This window comes from Onychostoma macrolepis, chromosome 22 (assembly GCF_012432095.1).
Source record: "Onychostoma macrolepis isolate SWU-2019 chromosome 22, ASM1243209v1, whole genome shotgun sequence".
NCBI classification, from domain to species: Eukaryota; Metazoa; Chordata; class Actinopteri; order Cypriniformes; family Cyprinidae; genus Onychostoma; species Onychostoma macrolepis.
In genome coordinates, this window is record NC_081176.1 from 28,377,954 (window position 1) to 28,399,384 (window position 21,431).

General features: G+C 37.0%; 1 protein-coding gene and 1 long non-coding RNA gene across 5 annotated transcripts in view; one reads left to right on the top strand and one right to left on the bottom strand.

The window, feature by feature from the left end:
* The window catches only part of LOC131531128 (uncharacterized), a 39,762-nt gene extending 31,975 nt beyond the window's left edge, over window positions 1-7,787 (top strand). Inside the window, exon 4 of the long non-coding RNA XR_009268574.1 lies at window positions 7,357-7,787. This is a non-coding gene — a long non-coding RNA (uncharacterized LOC131531128). The remainder of the gene's footprint in view (window positions 1-7,356) is intronic.
* The window catches only part of pcbp4 (poly(rC) binding protein 4), a 90,054-nt gene that overhangs the window by 18,534 nt on the left and 50,089 nt on the right, over window positions 1-21,431 (bottom strand). For all 4 annotated transcript variants that reach the window (XM_058761682.1, XM_058761683.1, XM_058761681.1 and 1 more), the window contains 5 exons: window positions 17,174-17,353; window positions 14,312-14,335; window positions 9,593-9,625; window positions 7,845-7,961; window positions 856-987 (listed from right to left, as the gene is read on the bottom strand). In XM_058761682.1, coding sequence (XP_058617665.1) covers window positions 856-987; window positions 7,845-7,961; window positions 9,593-9,625; window positions 14,312-14,335; window positions 17,174-17,281 — 414 coding nt within the window. In that variant the 5' untranslated portion in view covers window positions 17,282-17,353. The remainder of the gene's footprint in view (window positions 1-855; window positions 988-7,844; window positions 7,962-9,592; window positions 9,626-14,311; window positions 14,336-17,173; window positions 17,354-21,431) is intronic.

Sequence of the window (21,431 nt, forward strand, 5' to 3'; positions counted from 1 at the left end):
TGCATCGTAGTACTCTCGTGAATGCGCGTCAAAGACTGACACGGAAGAAAATATATTGTTGAATAAACTCATTATTTTTGTTTGTCACATAGACTATTTTAGCGATGTCCTTACTACCTTTCTGGGCCTTGAACATGGTAGCTTGTGTTGCTGTCTATGCAGCATCAGAAAGCTCTCGGATTTCATCAAAAATATCTTAATTTGAGTTCCAAAGATGAACAAATGTCTTACAGGTTTGGAATGACATGAGGGTGAGTAATTAATGAAAGAATTTCATTTTTGGGTGAACTATCCCTTTAACTTTACAGCAATTAGATCTTTCTCTTTGAAAATGTCTCCAAAAAGTTTGTCAGATTTAGATAACTTCTAGCAATTTCCCCCTTAAGTATTGCTAGGTTAAAACCACCAAATACACATGCATTTATAATCAAAACCATGGTGGAAAAACCCTTGAATCCAAGAGTTGCTTAACCAAACCCCATGAAGCAAGAGGGAAGGACTAATACACTGAGATGCACTGTTTACTGTAACTTGAAAGCCCTCAACAACACACCAAACATACCCCATTTCAGAACTTACTTTCTTGCTTCGATTAGCTTAACGCACTTGATATTCCCCCAACTCCAACAACCTTCCCCACACCCCCTGCAACTGCATTACGGAACACTCCAAATTTAGCATGACAGACCATTCACCATTACCTCATACCATCTTGACAGCCCAGAGACCATAAATGTAAAATAAATGGGCTTTTACTGGCATCCAAACCCATGAAATATGCAAGGGAGCAAGCAGTCCTAACATGGACGTCCTGGGGAGGAGGAAAGAAAGATAGGGATATGGAAAAGCACTCACCTCTCTGATCTCTTTGATTTTGGAGCCGCCCTTGCCAATGAGGGAACCGCACTGGCTGGCCGGGATGACCAGCCGCAGCGTGACTGGAGGCTTACTGGTGACTGTGCCGTTCGCCACAAGAGCAGCCAAGTCCTTGAGGGCCAAACATAGAATGGATGACGTGTTAACTGAAAGTTGTGCTGTGGCTTTTATGGCATCTTTCAAAAGAGTAAGGATTTTGATTCAGAGTGGTTTGGAACCATGCTTAAAAATCTGGTCTGGTAAGTAGAAAGTTTTAAGGTTTGAAACTTCAAGCACTGATCCATCACTATTGTACCCTTGAGCAAGTGAATGAACCCCAGGTTACTCCCAGAGGGAATTGGCCCTATGATATCCTCATGCTACCAAGACTACTTCTACCAGCTTAACCTGGATTTTCTAGAGGAAATCAACAACTCTGGCCTTTCCAAACACGAAATGGGTGATGTCAACTGTTCCCATATTTTGCTGTAAACGAGCAAAAGTTAAAAAAAAAAGAAAAAAGCACCAGTTATTTGTGACATGATTCAGGTAAGAGATCAGAGGCTTTGTTGTAAACAAGGAACAGCATTGCTCAACAAGATTTGTGGCATGCCGTGAATTAATCTGGTGATTCCCCTTTGAAGGATGTCCTCATAATTCACAAGGATTGTTAACGTACGTTCTTTGTTCCAAGGTTTGAAAATGTCATTGTGCACCAATGACCCTTCGTGGCTTTTGATTGCAATCTGATGAAATGTTCTTTACCAAAGCTACTTCAATCAATTTCCCTATTCAGAGTTTGCGGATCGATGTGCCCCGCTATCAAAAGGTTATAGCTGACTGAACACAGTGGCACTGCCGTCGAAGACACTCATTGATTTTTATGACCAAATTAAACAATATTTACCCACCTGTCATTCGCACTTGTCTCTATCAAGATGTGACATGCATTTGCAATGTGCGAAAACAGAACCCCAATAAAAAAGCACATCTTGGCTTTTCAGAAATTTCTTATGGTTATTGCTTAATGTAGAGCTATCCCTATAAGTAGAGGTGGACAAGTAGCGTTCCCCTCTCGTATTCCTGCTTCTTCAAGAAGTCAACTTCAGCGTCCATTATTCATCCAGTGTAGTTTCGGAGGCTTTCTCTTTAATTAAACCAGGTAATAAATATCAGCCCGAATCGTGGCCCACCACTGCTGCAATCAATTAGGGGGGAGCAGGAATCTTGCCGGGTTTGAAATGTAAATAGCGTGTGCTGTCTCTCTGCCCATCAACCCAGACCTCACCTACGTGAGTCGAATGAATACGCCTCAAGTGGCGTCTCGGAAAGCAGAGCTAGTGAGTCTTTTTCTTCTCTGTTTAGTGTTTCCATCAGCGCTAGGGGTTTGGAGACGCTGTTGTTGTGTTCTTTCAACGTCTCGCCCCAAAACCTCCAGAGAACGAAGGGGAGGTGGAAAAAAAGAAAACTGTGCATCTTTTCTTGCCGATGCTGAGGAAAAGAATATCCAAATGCCTGACTGAAATTATATTCTCTATTTTTCTCTGTTCCCAGTGCCTCTTTGTGGCCCTCTGTAGTCTTTTCTCAGTGGAATTAGGATTGATATTAATATGCCTCATTCTTAATGATGGTGACTAAAGGATGTCCACTCCCCTGATTCATTCTTGATGTAGGACATCACACAAAGCCTTTACCCCTCATCCCTCTCATCTCATTTAACAACCCTCCTGGATAATAAAATATCAATTTAGATATTACTCTCAGCAGATTGACTCAGTCTTATTTGCATATTAGCTGTTGAGTAAGGGGGTCTTGGCTCAGAATTTATGACAATTTGTAAAGGCTCTTGATCTGATGCAACTAAGGAGCAGTTTAAAAGCTGCAATCTAAAGCATATGCAACAACAACTCGGTGTTGACAACATGCGGGTGAAGTCAAAAACAATTTCTGAAGCAAAACAAGATTCAAGTGCCTTCTGTTGTTTTAATACCACGAATCAACAGCAAGAATACACCATTCTATGTTTTTTTTTTTTTTTATGTGGATATGGACCACAAGCATTAAAATTATCATGATAAATTATTATTATTTTGAAGTTGTAAATAATACATTAGATTAAATAATCTAATGTAAATAATATAGGTTTTACAGAAAATATTTTTCTGCTTAAATTTATTGTTTAATTCAATGTGCAACTTGTCATTTCTTTGTAATTACTTGTGAAATGTACCATAAATTTAATTATCTTGTAATAATAAAAATTATATCATGGCAGATTTCTAGTGTGAATGCATTTAGTTTTATTTTTTATTATTTTAACATGATTGCTTAATATTTAAACAGGGTTCTGTTACTGATAAAATAAAAAAAAATGTAGTTAGTAACGTAATCCATTACATTACACATTTTAGTTAATATAATCTGACTACTTTTTGATTACTTTTATATTTGTTTGTCACATTGATTTAAACAGGATAACCTTATACCATATTGATATGAAATACAAAGAGTAAAAAATATACTATATACAGTATCTCACAGAAGTGAGTACACCTTTCATATTTTTATAAATATTTTATTATATTTTTCATGTGACAACACTGAAGAAATGACACTTTGCTACAATGTAAAGTAGTGAGTGTACAGCTTGTATAACAGTGTAAATTTGTTGTCCCCTCAAAATAACTCAACCCACAGCCATTAATGTCTAAACCGCTGGCCACAAAAGTGAGTACACCCCTAAGTGAAAATGTCCAAATTGGGCTCAAAGTGTCAATATTTTGTGTGGCCACCATTATTTTCCAGCACTGCCTTAACCCTCTTGGGCATGGAGTTCACCAGAGCTTCACAGGTTGCCACTGGAGTCCTCTTCCACTCCTCCATGACGACATCACGGAGCTGGTGGATGTTAGAGACCTTGCGCTCCTCCACCTTCCGTTTGAGGATGCACCACAGATGCTCAATAGGATTTAGGTCTGGAGACATACTTGGCCAGTCCATCACCTTTACCCTCAGCGTCTTGGAGGTGTGTTTGGGGTCGATATCATGTCCCAGTCGCCGAAGGGAGGGGATCATGCTCTGCTTCAGTATGTCACAGTACATGTTGGCATTCATGGTTCCCTCTATGAACTGTAGCTCCCCAGTGCCGGCAGCACTCATGCAGCTCCAGACCATGACACTCCCACCGCCATGCTTGACTGTAGGCAAGACACACTTGTCTTTGTACTCCTCACCTGGTTGTCGCCACACACGCTTGACACCATCTGAACCAAATAAGTTTATCTTGGTCTCATCAGACCACAGGACATGGTTCCAGTAATCCTTGCCCTTAGTCTCATTGTCTTCAGCAAACTTTTTGCGGGCTTTCTTGTACATCATCTTTAGAAGAGGCTTCCTACTGGGACGACAGCCATGCAGAACAATTTGTTGCAGTGTGCGGCGTATGGTCTGAGCACTAACAGGCTGATCCCCCCACCCCTTCAACCTCTGCAGCAATGCTGGCAGCACTCATACGTCTATTTCCCAAACACAACCTCTGGACATAACGCTGAGTACGTGCACTCAACTTCTTTGGTCGACCATGGCGAGGCCTGTTCTGAGTGGAAGCTGTCCTGTTAAACCGCTGTATGGTCTTGGCCACCGTGCTGCAGCTCAGTTTCAGGGTCTTGGCAATCTTCTTATAGCCTACGCCATCTTTATGTAGAGCAACAATTCTTTTATTCAGATCCTCAGAGACTTCTTTGCCATGAGGTGCCATGTTGAACTTCCAGTGACCAGTATGAGAGAGTGAGAGCGATAACACCAAATTTAACACACCTGCTCCCCATTCACACCTGAGACCTTGTAACACTAACGAGTCACATGACACTGGGGAGAGAAAATGTCTAATTGGGCCCAATTTGGACATTTTTACTTAGGGGTGTACTCACTTTTGTGGCCAGCGGTTTAGACATTAATGGCTGTGTGTTGAGTTATTTTGAGGGGACAGCAAATTTACACTGTTATACAAGCTGTACACTCACTACTTTACATTGTAGCAAAGTGTCATTTCTTCAGTGTTGTCACATGAAAAGATATAATAAAATATTTACAAAAATGTGAGGGGTGTACTCACGTCTGTGAAATACTGTATTTCATTTGTTGTTATTATATAAAGTGCATTAAACATTATATTACGTCATGGTATCCCCAACTAAGTTTTGGAATTGCAAGGGAATTGCTGATAATTGATTAGATCATAAAAATGTAAAATTAAAATAATTTTAAAATAGCATCAATTAAAATAAACCATTTACTAAAAAACATGAAATATTTAATTTGTGTACCTGCATGTCATGTGAACATTAACCAATATCAGAGAACCGTGAACATGCAAATGTGATATTTAATTATTAAAATATTTATTTTAAAATCTCAGGGGTACTTCAAGTAAATATATTAGGTGAAAGAGGTTTGGCTGACAAAAAAAAAAAAAAAAAAGTTTGGGAATGCCTAAATTACATAGAAATAAGAAATAATGTGAATTTGTGCAATATTAATATTCAGTTTTACATTGTTTGCCAAAATGTTTGCACATAAAACCATGTGGAATTATTAGTGAATACGCTCTAGTGTCTTAGTGTCTCATGGCATTACTTGTGATTTTTTTAGCTTTAAAAACCCAGACTCTGTTATTTTCTAGTCTAGACTTTCACAGTCTTCTCTCTAAGCTCCGAAATTCTTTGTCTATTCTGTCATATATCATCCGAAACTCTGAAACATGGCTTTTAGATGTCCCCCATGTTCTCAGCTGACTGAAAGAGCAGGCGAAAACATTCTGGATCAAAGCCGGCCAAGACCTCAATAGAGCTCCTTGTAAAATTCAACCAGTAATTCTCATCTTATGCTCGGCATAAACGAACCCCGCCGCCACCTCAGGGGTTTCTATGGTGACTCTTCCGTTATGGGTACGGAAACAGGCTTGTGCAGAGGACAGGGAGATTCCTAACAGATGTTTAATGAATGGCACCCTGCCTGCTATGAAAGGATATCAAACACATAATGGATTTAGCAGGAGTGAGAAGATTCATTATTACTTGGTGGGTGTAGCGCTGACATGCTGCAGGCTGACATACACACCTCATTGACTGGCAGTTATATAACTCTACTGATGCCATTAATAAAAATACGGATGTGGGACGCGTACGTATGTATGTTTCTATAAATGACTGGGTATTTTCAGGTTTACATTTGGCTGCTTATGCATTTACTTTCAACTTTTTTTTTTTATCATTTCCTCCCAATTTACTAAGCTAAAGAGTGCTATTGCTCGGATATACAGATCCCGACCTCAGACTCATGCCATTGGTTGAGTTAACGTGGCTGTCAGGCAAGAAAGTATTTGAAATACATGACACACATCAGCTTCAAAAGTCCCATCGCGAATTGCGAAGTCTGGCACTTTTTTTCAAAGAGCTGTATGTCTCTTTTCAGCAATCGTTCACTGGCATCAGCAAGGGAACGTAACGTGTAGGGGCTCAAATTATATTTCTGAGGTTATCCTACAACAGATAGACACCCCACTGCTATGGGACCGACTGACGATATATGAAAACTACCCACGACTCTTTCATCCAGCTGTTCTTACAAACCATGTCTCAAAATTGCTGAAATTCAAACATGCAGAGTTAAAGGGTGTTCATGCGTTCATCCTGACAGCTTTATCTCTGCAAATCGTCTGGAAACCATTCAGTTTCTGCATAAGTCAGTTATCTGCAGACTGTTGACGATGCGATAAATTTAAAAAGGTTTTGAATAGCATTAAGTAATTATTCATTGGTATCATCAAATTTTTATGTCCATTTTTTCTCTGTTATTAAAAAAGGCAAAATAAGACTAGGAACATGTTTTAATGAAAATAAAAATTTGCTGAAAATTTTCTCACTCTCAGGCTATCCAAGATGTAGATGAGTTTGTTGGTTCATTTGAACAGATTTGGAGAAATTTAGCATTGCATCACTCATCAATGGATCATCTGCAGTGAATGGGTGCCGTCAGAATGAGAGTCCAAACAGCTGATAAAAACATCACAGTTATTGACATGACTTTAGATTTTTTTTTGTTTAGTTTTTTATACAAACATTGCATGTTTGTAATAAAACGTCTTCATGATGGATTTATTTAATTTTAAACCATTACTTCTTGGCCAAAATAGTCATCTCATATCAAAATCCACCACATATTTGTTTAGAACTCTTTCAGACTGTTTTCGCTTGTAAACAGTTCTTGATCGGTGCATATTTCTCTCCTTATTTAGGCAAGACAACTTTTTCACTGGAGAAAACAATATTATGGAGAGAGGACTATTTTTATTATTATTATTATTATTTTTTTTTTTTATCTGGAAGCAATGGGTTGAACTTAAAAACGTCTTAATGATGGATTTGTCAGTTCACAAGATGCTAATTGATGGATGGTGTGGATTACTTGTGGATTATTGTTATGTTTTTATTATGTGTTTAGACTCTCTTTTTGACGGCTCCCATTCACTGCAGAGGATCCATTGGTGAGCAAGTTCATTAGTGCTACATTTCTCCAAATCTGATGAAGAAACAAACTTATCTACATCTTGGATAGCCAGAGAGTGAGTAAATTTTCAGCAAATTTTCATTTTTGGGTGAACTGTTTCTTTAAGAAGCGTTCATGCTGACAGCTTTATCACTGCAAATTGACCAGAATTAATTCATTTTTGACAAACATCAGTTATTTCACAGACTGTTGACGATGTGACAAATTTGAGTAGATTTAACAGCATTAAGTTATTATTCATAGGTATAAGCACTTTTTTTAATCCATTTTCCATTATTGTCTTAATTAATAAGGTCAGTTTGACTGTTTTTTTTATGGGACTGTTTCTCTAACATTGGCACAATAACATGCATGTTTTTATTATATTGTATGCTTATTGCTCAGCGTGCTTGTGTATGTAAGAGTGGTTTTCCTGTACTTACCTCCTCCAGTTTGATTGTGATCATAGTGAAGGCTCTAAACACACACTCTGTTGCACCCGTGATGGTTATGATTCTCTCCGGGCATGAGCCTTCTGAGATATTGATACGTGCACTGCTCTGTAAGGATGGAAAAATAAAGGAACAGTAAATGGATGGAAGGTTGATAAAGAGAAAGAGAAAAAAACAGAGTAAATAAACTAAATATTATGCATTTTCTCTAGTATTAGTTCCGCTCAAATGCATAGGAAAGTTGTTGCCTTGCTTTTATTGTATTTTAACCTCAGAAATGAAATATGCAGGAGGTGTATGTGCATTTTTAGGCACATAAATTAATAAAAATGTATTTTCTTTCTACATCAGGTAGGATGCCAGCAGTACTTGAACCACATTTTTTTTTTTTTTTACTCTAAGTTGGCAAAAACACCTTAATCCATAAAGAAGGCGCACAAGGCAACGCAAAAAAAAAAAAAAGATATGATTAGACAGGATTAGATTTCTCAGAGGATGCTCAAGAAAATAGTAGGCAATTTGTTCTGTATTTTTAACCAGGGTTGTGCAAGAAAAACTCAGTCGTGTTCGATTTGGATGGGATTATAATCGCAACGTACGTCTGTAAAACACAAATTTACCTGACCTCCTCAGGGAAACTAGTTCTGCCCGCATAGGCCTTATGTTAGGTGTGCGTGTTGTGTGTGTTCTGTCCAAATGTGTGGATCTCTCCAGCAGAGATCTGGACTGAGCTGCATGATTCATTCTCCTGCAGGACTCTAACTGTCAGCTTCATTTAAACTGATATCTCTATCAATCATGCACAAATGCATGCAAATGCAAGTGAGCAAATGCAAGTGAGAATTCTTCAAAATATCTCTTTTTACATTCCACACAAGAAAGTCATATGACTTTGGTGTGACAGGGTAGTACATGACAGATTTTAATTTTTTCCCCAAGAAGAACTCGTTCTTGAAGCTCCTTTAGCACAGAACAGCAGAAAAAACATCCAGTGGCAATTTATTCTGTTTATGACATCTATTGGGCCCAGGATTGACCCCTGTGGTGTCCCAACTAATGCAATAGAGAATGCCTCATGCACAGGCTTGCGTTCACATTTGCCACCCCCCAAACCGTTAATTAGTTTGAAAAAAACACAATCTTCTTGACATTTTATGTTGTTAGGAAACCAAAACTATTAGGTATAGGTTCAGGCGAGCTAGAGAACTAGAGACAAGGAAGAATTTCTACTGATCATCAGTGTCAAGAAAAAAAAAAAAAATTATATATATATATATATATATATATATATATATAATTTTTTTTTTTTTTTTTGATTCTCAGAGAGAAACACTCACCCATTCCTGGGTTTTTCTCTTTGGTAACCCACTTCAATCTTTATCCAGAAGCTATTGTTATTACCAACTACCTTGAAAATACCAACGCATTCATATCAAACTAATGAATTAGAGTCCGCCGCATGTGCACGTCATGCACCCTTGAGATGAAAGGCTTCATTTAAATATTCATGTCTTCTGCAGTCTTGCAGCTTTAATGTGGCGGACATCAACTGTTTTGAAGACGTATGTGGGACGTAAGGGAGTTTCGGTGTCTTTTTTCCAGCATTAAACCACATTTATGTGTAAAAATCCATGTGGTGTAGCGCCGCACTAGCTTCAAAGGAATACCGTCTGTTCTGCGTGCATGATGCATGCTGGGGAGCTGAGAAAGACAATATTTATGAGTAGCATGTAGCTTACCTCCTCTCGTATCCTTTTCACAGTCTCTCCTTTCTGTAGGGGAGAAAAAAAAGATCATAAAACACTTATTGCCTTTGTCTCGCGTTTGTTTGCGTGATATGTTGTTTTCCCAGGGTGACTGTCTTTCACAATGGCTTATAGCGGAGGATAAAGTGAGTTTGACTAGTTGAACAGATAGCTCAAATTAATATCAATTCTGCTTCGCTACACAGCAATATGGCATCTGCATGGATAGGCCTCAGGGGAACAGGTTTTCCAATCGAAGGCCCTGCAATTGGACTGACTAGGGAATCAATAGTCCATGAATCACTTAGATAGCCTCAGATAGTGTCTCGCTATCTCCAACACAGAAGCTAACGTATGCAACATAGTCATGACTGCAGATCCCGAGACCTGCTTTTGCACGCTTGCCTGGAGTTTCATTGTCTTTAGAGGGGCTAAAAGGATGATTGGATATGTCATAACAGAGGTGAAGCGAGGCTTGGGTGGTTTTAATTTATCAGGGAAATTGACATTTCAGATGAGACATTTTCGAGACCACCCATCTCATATATCTAGCCTTAATACGAATAAAATTTTATGCCACAAAGTTCTTTAAAACATCAAACTATGATGCATGTAGCAGTGTTTGCAGATGCTTATTAAATAACCTAAATATAACTTAACCAGTCCCTTTTAGAGTTGAATCCATATATAACTGAACAAAAACAAGGCTGCGAAAGAACAGAACTACATTTCTATCATGACAACTCTCGGAGGCTTTGGTAAGAAATATTGCTGCTGCACATATACTGTAACATATATGAATAAGCCCCATATGTAGCATACATGAATCACCCTGTAGCAGATCTACACAGGTGGAGCTGGGGAAGGTGGAGGTTTTCTGAAGCGTGCTGCAACTGCTACAGCAAGCAAGCTCATTGGCTGCTGATACGAAAAGAACCAATCAGTTGCACCATGTGATCATGTCATTATGTCAGATTGAGTTAGATCTATTGGACTGCACCATCTAGAGCTTCATGACAGAACTTTGGATTTTGTTAAAATATGTCATACTTGTGTGTTGATCACTCCACCAATGAAACATTAAAAATGCATATTTAACAACTAAATAGTTTAATGACTGACAAAAATGTTTTGGGGTTTTGTTACTCATCAATGACAATGTTGGGTTATTATAGTTAACTAACTAACTAAATGTTATTTGAAATAAAATCAGCATAACTGAAACAAAATGTGTAAAAAAGTATTTCATTTCAGCTTGTTACCAAAAAGTTTTTCATATTCTTTTAATTTAACTTTATCTACTAAAATCACTAAAAATAAAATAATAATAATAATAATAATAATATATATATATATATATATATATATATATAAATAAATGATATATAGGCCTACTATATATATTAATATACAGAGATGTTAAAAACTAAACTAAAATTTCAAAAACACAAAATTACTAGAACTATTTACTATAATTACTCAAATAAAAACGATTAATAAAACCTATAATAGCATCCCAATTATATTAATATCTAACTTCAAGCTTTTTGTAATTTTATTATTAACAATTTTTTGTCAGATAATTTGTCAGATTTTTGTTACATATTCACACAATATCAATACATTATTTATAATTTACTGATTCTCCATAATTATTTTTCATCTTTTAAATGTTCTGTACATACCATTCATTAAAAAAAATAATAATAATAATTATGAATTTCAATTCATTGCAACAATTTACGCAAGAATGCTTCTTGAACAAAGAAGCCAGCGTGAACAAAGACATTTGTTCTGCTTGTGTTTTTATGAATGAAGCCCATTGAACGCTTGTACTTCCAGTCACTTCCGAGGCCTCATTTTCATTTATGTCAAATTAAACATTGTCCACTGTGGCTGAACTCTCTTACTGCTTATAATTTACTATTCACCTTCATTCCTTTCTTCTGAAGATGCATTACGAATAGTAATTGACTCTAGGCCGCCCCTTCCCACGAATATCTCCAGTGGAGATTTGTGATGGAGAACCACCGGTAACGGCACAGATTTAGTCTAGGACTGTGTTTAATCTATGTCTGTGAAACCAAGACTTGGTTTATTGATTTCACAGTGGGGAGTTATACACCATAGGCCTTCATTTATTTACTATGCTTCAGAGAAAAAACAAGAGAGGGAAAAGAAGACAACAGAGGATGTCAAAACATAATTTAGCTGATCTTATACTGGAACGTGATTGAGCATTACATGATCATCATTCCATAAATGTCACCCAAAAGCCTTGGGACAGCTGTGTATGATTTCAGTCCTTGGTGAGAGAACATAATATTCAAATTAGCTTGATGAAAAATCTAACTGTGGCTTAAATTAATGCATCAAAAGGATGAAGGCTTTTTAACTTTTTCTTTTTGATACCGCAATGTTACACTTTGATTTAGGAACATTGCCAGTACTGGGAAGTACAGCCAGAAACATACTCTATGCAAGTATTTAAATGCAGACATGAATGCCTGGCCAACAAACTGAAAGTGTGCATAACCCATGTTATGATTCATATAGCTAGCTAATCATGTAGATGGTTTAACTAACTTAAGCAAACTTGCTCAGCAAAATTCTCTGCAAACTGTTGCTTTGTCCTAATAGTAGTCGATCTGTAATCAAAGAATAAAATATATACGCTAGCTATAGCGCCCCTTGTGGCAATGCAAGAAACGCACACATAGCTGCACAAACTTTTTTTTTTTTTTTGTCACTGCATTCCCAAAAGTGTCAGAACACAATACCAAGGAAAACTTGCATTCACATACTTGTGTATGTTTCAGGCACAACTTGTTGCAGTGGTTTCTTTTTATTGGTTGATGAGATCCCTGCTACAGGAAATGCAGCTAAGCTTATTCTTGATTTGTTGTTTGGAAGTTTTAACCAGAACAAAATATAAAATCGAGTTTGCGTAGCAAGGAATGTTTGCGTTCACCTTCTTGCAAAGATTCTGTTTCTGGCACTACTTGCAGCTATGCTTTGTTTTTACTGGTCGATGAGATCCCTTCCTGCTACAGGAAGTGCAGCTAAGTTTGTTCTTGATTTGTTGTTTGGATGTTGTAATAAGAACACAATATTAAATCAAGTTTGCTAAGCAGGGAATGCTTGCGTTCACATGTCTGCGCAAACCAGAGCTAGGTAGTAACTGATTTTTGACTAACAAAAAAACAAAACAAAACAAAACTCAAATTTCGATGCATTGCAACATTTTATGCAAGAATGCTTCTTGAACATAGAAGCCAGCATAAACAAAGAAATTTGTTCTGTTCATAGTTACCGATTACATGTAATCTGGATTATGTAATCAGATTTAAAAATTAAGTACTTGTAATTAGATTTAATTACATTTTTAAATAATCAGACTGCATTTACTTTTTTATTGATAACATGATTACATATTCACACAATAGCAATATATGAATTATAATTTAATAATTTAATAACCAGTCATTAGTCAGGTGGCTACACAGCATTTGACCACTTAATTTACAAAAATCATTCCAGGTTTAAGAAGTGTGTCAACATCGCATATCAAAAAACAAATCGCGTTATAAATCGCAAACGTGGTCCGGGGAGGGGGGATGTTCCCCCTCTGCACAGATTGCGTTCCCCTCTGTAAATCATGCAAAAGTCGGGATCGCGTTCCCCTCGGTAGAAATTGCGTTTTTCCCTCGGGGGGCCCCCCCTCCATCGTCAGGCCCTTAGAATTGTCCCCTCCCTCTGTTCCTTCTACAGTAAGTGCAGCTAAGCTTATTCCTGATTTGTTGTTTAAATGTTTTAATCAGAACACACTATGAAATCAAGTTTGTGTTCACATATTCAAGTTGAGTATGTTTCGGCACTACTTGTGGCACCTAGGCTTTGTTTTTATTAGTCGATGAGATTTCTGCAACAGGAAGTGCAGCTAAATTTGTTCTTGACTTGTCATTTGGATATTCTTCTGAAGATTCACTTTTAGGACACTGCAACAGTCTTCATTTTTCAATTCTTTTTGTGCAAGACAAAAGAGTGAACTGTGTTTTCGCGAAGACGTATTTGCAGCAATGGAGCTCAGAGCGGTCTGTATCCGTTCGTCTGGCTCTTGTCCTGAGGCCAAACTCTGGCAAAGGCCCAGAGACCTATTAGCAGGCCAGTTCTGAAGAGAGCTTTGTGTCACAAGAGATTTATTTGGAGCCAAGAAAATGCCAACAACTGTGTGTATTTGTGCGTGTACTGTATGTATTTTGTCGCTCCAGGACCCAGAGTTGGCCGAAGCAGTAAAAAAATCCCACAAAAATCATCTCATCAGTAGCTGACACACTGTTTACTAATCATTGTGACATCTAGATTGGGCCTCTCCAAGAGATTTTGCCATGTTTAGACAATTGCACTCGCTCTAGGGATAAACAGAGCTAGCTGTAGAATTGAACAGCGTAATATATCCAGATCATTAATACACAAGATGCACGACTCGTCGCATTTAACAAGCCATTTGCTAGGAAACATCAAGTCGTGATACATTCTGTAGGTTTCTAATCTGGGCTTTTGGATTGTAATCTAAAGGTCTGTGAGAAATATTGTGAGAACAATCTAATACAGAGGGAAAAACAAACCCAATAGTGACAAAAATCTCAAGACGCATCCACCAAATCTAATAAGTCAACAGCAGGGACAACAGGAACAAAGAGATTCGCTCACCTTGCCTATGATGCTGCCGACCTCCTGTGAAAAGAGAAGCAAAGCAAATGTCAGCTTATTGATTACCAAGCTCACTCCCCGCTCATCTGTCTGTGGGTTTTGATGAGGTAGGCTGGGTCTGGAGTGTCTGTGCACTCGGGGATCACATGGAACCATATTAGATCAGGGCCCTACAGGCTCTGCAAGCACTCTGTACCTTTTAAATGTCCCATCTTGGGTTTAAAGTCGACACAAAATGGTGTTCATAACCCATTTGATTTATGTGACCAGAAAGTACAATATTTCAGAACAAAACTTGGTTTTATCCATTGGGATTTCATTGGATTGCGAAAGTTACTATACAAACTAAAAACAAAGGTTATTTATTGTCATCAGTGGTTATATAAATAACCTTTAACACCAATGGAACCTTTCCATTCCATTCATGGAAAAAGGTTCTTCAGTGTTCTTCACTCTAAGAAAAAGTGGTTCTTTTCTCAGAAAGGTTCATTGGGGAACCAAAAATGGTTCTTCTACGGTTGGGGTCCTCAACTCTGGACCTCGAGATCCTACCTACTAAACACACCTACCTGCAACTTTGTAGCAATCCTGAAGACCTTGATAAGCTTGTTTAGGTGTGTTTGAGCTAAACTCTGCAGAAAAGTGGATCTCAAGGTCCAGAGTTGAGGACCCCTGTTTTATGGCATCACTGTGAAAAACCCATTTTGAAACATTTATTTGTAAGAGTGTATGGTAGTTTGTTGTGAAGCCATTTTAAAGGTGGAGGATGTTGGATAATGTTTAATCACATTTCATTTTGATTAGATATTAAACAGCAAAACGTATTTCTTCTTTAGAGTAACATACACTGATTAACCGTTTACAATAAGACCAAAAATGTGCGTTGATCTCATGTTGATTTTAAAGTACGCTTGACAAATGGGCATTGAAATCACATTCATTACTTGTGAAACTGCACTTTCTCGTAATGTTTGTCAAGTGGCTCAACACACTCTGTTGGCAATTTGTAACTATTGTAAGTTTTGGCGAATTGGTGGCTTATTTAAATTCATTTGTACGTTTCCGTATGATTGGGTGTAAACAGATTTTACGAAAGTGTACAAATTAGATCATACGAACTGACAATTAGGTTTAGGGGCTAAATTGTTTTTTCTAAAAATCTTACATTTCAATACGAATCAAGCTGTACCAATATGCAAACCGTACCCTTCGGTTTCTCGCAGATGGCGGTTGATTTGTGAAATGTTATAACGCTGGCTATAGTGCAGGAAAAAGTCTGAAGGATGATGTCATGTACCACTTATGGTACTGTAATATCATGTACCAAAGTTTCTCGAAAGTTTTCAGCAAGGATGTGAGTTTTGAGCTGCCAAAAACGAAAGGCATCACTTAAGTCTTGAATGATCTCTGTGGAAGATCAAATCACAATCTGTTGATGGAGAATTAAGGTAAATTGGCACATAAATCATATAAATGTGGTGGTTTATTAACGGTTCATTATGTTTTCATCGGTTTTTCATGACTGTTTTTAATGACTCATTCCTTTTTAGTAATATGCAAATGAGAAATATCAAGGCGTTGTAGGCATGTGGGTGGAAATCTGTCATTGGCAGCTGGCTGACAGTTAAACGAACATGTTGACACTGTAATGACATGGCAATGAAATTCACAACCATTTGTTTACTAAGAACTTTAGAGAATTCAAGCAGATTCAAAACATTTAGGAAATGTAAAAGACATCAAATAATCTAGTTGGAAATAATCGTGGCATGTTTCGCACACTGTTTTCTTCTAAATTAACACAAGAATGATATTTATCACATTACGGTATATCCAACAGTATATTAAAACCCAGCATGGGTCAAAGATGAGACATCCCAATTTAGGTGTCCGCATTGATTTAAATTTCACAAAAAGTCATTGTAAACACATAGAAATCAGTGTCTAGTTCAATGATTCAAATAACTTTTATTAAAATAAAATGTCAAAATAGAGGTGAAATAATGTTCCATCATATTCAGAATAACATGTATATTTACTGTATGTAAAAATTAAACAACATACTTATTCTGAGCTGTACGCTTTAAAATGTATAGAAGAAAAGGTGATCATACTAAATTGTATTATTTTAAATGATTAAAAACTTCTTGCTGACAAATGGGTAAAACCTAGTGGTTTGAAAGATAGTGGCAAAAAATTAAATTACAATAAATTGGTATTTTTGGTGGCTGCACTGTGATCCTTAAATAGAGTCTTTTAATGTCACGTAATGATTCGTGTTATAAATATGCCGGACAAGATTTTTAATTTTTTTTTTCTGTTATATGAACTATTGTTACTCTAAATGTAATTTTAGTGGGCGTCTTCTGTAATTCATGGTAAAATATATAACAGTCATTATTTTGGCTCAGAAAAAATAAATGAATGAATGAATGGGACACATTCTAATGTTTTTTTTTTTTTTTTTTAATATGTGAAATCCCACATGGGAACTTCAGTGAACATTTTTGAATAATGATGGAAACATAACTAACAGTTGAATCATTATTTTAATCCAATTTATCAAAATAACGCATATAAAATCACTCTTCTCAATACTATCTGCATGCTGAAGTTAAATCAGAGATTATATTAAAACATCTCTGTATTAATGGGTTGTGACACACAAACTAGTCTACATTGCTAACAAAATACCATTGAGCATAAGGCAAATAGTAAACACAATCATCTAGCTTCAGTTTTAATAAGAAGTTTCTGTATAGAGCACAGTATCATTTCAAAATGTAAACATTGGGCTGCTTCTCTCAGGGTTGTCTTGCACCGAAAACACTGACTGTTTGTGGTGTAAGTGTGTGCATTTACCTTGCCGTGCATGAGCAGCCGGAGAGTTAGAGTGACGTTCATGCCTCCATCTCCAAAATCCTGCTCACAGTTCATCCTGACGTGGGATTCGGGCCCAGGGAGACGCATGAAAGATGCTCTTCGGATGATGGAATGGGCAGGGAGGGGGGAAGGCAGGACTCTCTCCTTCCACTCACCACTCTGGAACGACAACACACAAAACATACGTCAATATTTTAACACTGGAACAAAATTATGTTTTTAAAATGTTGCAGAAAAGCCAACTACAGTTGATGTCAAAAGTTTTCATCCCCTTTCAGAATATGCAAAATGTTAATTATTTGACCAAAATAAGAGGGATCATACAAAATGCATGTTATTGTTTATTTATTACGGACCTGAATAAGAGGTCAAATGCTCACTGATGCTCCAGAAGGAAAAAACAATGCATTAAGAGTGGGGGGTGAAAACTTTTGACCAGAATGGAGATGTGTACATTTTTCTTATTTTGCCTAAATATCTATTTTTTTTTCATTTAGTACTGCCCTACAGAGGCTGCAGAAGATAGTTACAAGTTTCCCAGGAGACAACATAAGTTACATTTACCCTGATCTTCAAATTCAAAAAGTTTTCACCCCCCCGGCTCTTAATGCATGGTTTTTCCTTCTGGAGCATCAGTGAGCATTTGAAACTTCTGTAATAGTTGAGAATGAGTCCCTCAGTTGTCCTCAGTGTGAAAAGATGGATCTCAGAAGCATACAGTCATAGTTGGAAAGGGTTCAAATACACAAAAATACTGGAAAATCAAAGAATTTGTGGGACCTGAAGGGTTTTTCTGAAGAACAGCAGGCAGTTTAACTGGTCAGGACAAACAAAGGACTCATAAACTATCACTAAACAAAAAAACACAACTGTGGATCATTCAGGTAACAACACAGTATTAAGATTCAAGGGGATATAAACTTTTGAACTGGGTCATTTTTATAAATACAACTATTATTTTCTCTTGTGGACTATATGTAAACATCTTTTATGTGAAATATCTTATTCAGGTCAGTACTAAATAAACAATAACATGCATTTTGTATGATCCTTCTCATTTTGGTAAAATAATTAACATTTTGCAGATTCTGAAAGGGGGATGTAAACTTTTGACTTCAACTGTAGGTCCATATTTATTGCCTTCATTGTGACTGAACAGTGAGAGACTGGGACACATGGGAGAAGGTTGGCTGGGCTTGGGAAACGACCCTGGCCTAGATTTGAACACGTGGTGGTTTCTGTTTGCCTTGACAGGAGTCCGCATGTCTCACAGAGGTAAATAAGATGATATGTAATAGCCACGCCATCTGCTCTTACGTGCAAAGTGTTCAGTTGAGTGAGGACAACCGTGACACACAATCCAACAATGGCTCAGTAGCTGAATGATGACAATGAGCGCCACCAAAGCCAGTATCACCAATTTAGCCAATCTTACAGAGCGGGAGAGGACGAGTTGAAGTGCTCGCTGAAATTACTCCCGCTGCATTCACTGCGCTTTTTGGTGACGGCCCAGAAGTGGAGCGAGAGGTGATGCTGAGTTCGGCAATTTTTTTTCTTTTTCTTTTTGATACAGGAAATTGCAGGTTTTTGTGCAACCGTGCCTCTACATGGAGAAAAAAAAAAGAAAAGAAAAAAAAAACAGGCTCTGTTGAGACCAGTTTTTTTTAGGCAGTATGGTGTAAAGAGCAGTAGGAAATATCTAAGATAGCAAATCTGAAGCGGTTTTGTATCAAATGAGCCATAATAATTTTATATGCGTTCTACAATCCCAGAATCGCACAAACACACGCACATAGCAATGAGAGAGCTGATTTTTGGAGGAAGGATACATTCAGATTGAGTGCATGTGGTCCAACCAACATTAAAATAACATAAAATAAAATAGGCCTTCATGACTGTGCGTAAAGGTCAATAAGTAAAATGTGAGATAATTCTGCCTTTTTATGACAAAGCTGAAAGTTAGTTCAAAACCATTTAGAAAAATAAGATGTGCAAGAATATTACACACACACACACATTGTTATTGTTAACTAAAACTATTAAATTGTGTTTTTTTTTTTTTTTGGTAACTGAAAAAAAATCTAAATATTAAATTAAACAACTTAAACTTAAAGAAATTAAAAATGATGCATTGGCAACTAAATAAAATACGTTTTTTAAATTTTTTTTACTAAAATTACTAAAACAAATAAACTCAAATTACAGCTATATAATAGACACACTGTATGTTAAACAAAAACTAATAGAAATGAGCACATACAATTACTATAAATAAAAAAGTAACAACTGAAAACTGAAATAATAATAATAATAATGTTTGGCAACTAACTGGAATAAGTCAGTAATTTTTAAGTCATTGTTTTAGTTTATAGTAACTTGATGTGCCTTTTAGTTTTTGTTTAAAATATTTCTATATAAGTTTTTTTTTTTTTTTTTTTTTAATTCAGTTCATTTCAGTTTTTAAGTGTTTTTAGTTTAATACTAAATTGATAACATTTGAAATAATAACAAACGAAACTCATATGGAATTTAAAAAAAAAAGAGAAAGTACATAAAATTACTAAAACTGAAAATCCCCCCAAAAAAAGCTAATGCTAAATATTTATACATACTATAAAAACACATAAAAAAGCATGTTTCTAAGAGCATGGGACAACTAGATTTTTCTTTTCTTTATTATGGATCCTCTTACATTACCTCAATGTTGTGTTGGCAAGAAATCAAAGTAAGTCTCACAGTTAGAAAAGAAGAGTTTGGTGAAAGACTTGATCTTTGAAAAAGTCAAAAAAAAAAAAAAAAAGCATTGCAAAATTTTTCATTTGTAACCTCCATTTCCCAAGGGATCAGAATCAAGCCTACTTAACACTCAAAAACTTCCATCAGCTTCTAAACGTCCCCAAAATTAGCCTGCATGCGTTATAATTTAAAACTTGATTGGCAAGTGTTGTTAAAGCTTCAGGGTGAATGAAATAAGCTCTCGGCTCTCAGAGGAACTGCTACATCAGACGTCATGGGTGCTAAAACTGCGGCATCACAGCATGCTAATGACGAATGAGCGCTTGATGATTCCTAGAACATCTGCTCGCCGTAACACCACCCAGTTTCACCCACGTCGCGCTTTCTGAAATCTGCCGACAGGTTAATTAAAGCTGCGCTTGTCGCGGCCGCTCAATTACAGGTGTGGGTGTGTGTTTTCAGATAACATCGGAAGACAGCCACGATTTCAAAGGGGCGGCACATCAGTCGGTTGGGGCTCTGAGAAAGTAGGTCAGAAATCCAAAAAGCGAAGCCGAGAGGCGTCGGTGAGGCCTGTGTAGGAGTTTGGCAGTGTGTCATTTGGATAGTCGTGTCCACGGGTGGTGGTGGCGTATGCATGTCATTAGTGCAAAGCGATCGCTACTTGTGCCTGTCTCGTTTTTTTTTCTCGTCCCTCAAGGCGATCCACCAACCAATTAGAAGAAGAGACAGCGAGAGGAACGAGAGCGAGATGATGGTGCCCACTGGTTCACACCTGCGGTCTCAAGGATTTTGCCAAGTTGAATGTGTTTCTGGATCTACTGTTGGTCCCAGAACAACAGAAACATAGACTAGGGCCCTATGAATGTTTTATTAATCTTTTTATAATATATTATAATTTTATAATATATTTCTGCCATAATTTCTTCAAATTATATCTGTGTATCTGACGATAGTTTTTTTTTTTTTTTTTTTTAATTAAGCCTTACTTTTGATTTATTCATCCAACTGTAGCCAAACTACAAAATGCCAAATGGAAACTGTCATCAATGAATATGCTCCCTGAATATTTTTCAAGCCAGATCATGATAATAAATCGCTGCTGCTACAGATGTCAGGTTTCAAATGGCCTGTATTCCCACCAGACTTACAACAACCTCAGTCAAGAGGTTTATAACTATGTCTAGGCCTAAATGAGCCATGCACTTGGCTAAATATGTGATACTATGGCAAAATAGAAGGCAAGACAAGTGAGTGAAGAAATAAAAATGTTTCTAACAAATCCAAAGTTTTCATTCGACCAAGAAAGGCATGCAAATTACGTCGGGTATTAAAAAATTGCCTGACCTTGTTTGAATAAAAAAATCCAGTGCTGACTGTTAAGGCTCCCACCGAGCCAATAATCAGTTACATAAAAATGTTAAAGACAACTGTTTTTTTAAATCCATACACAGCACTAAACTACATATCTAAACCTCTTGTTTCTAGACCACCAAAGATG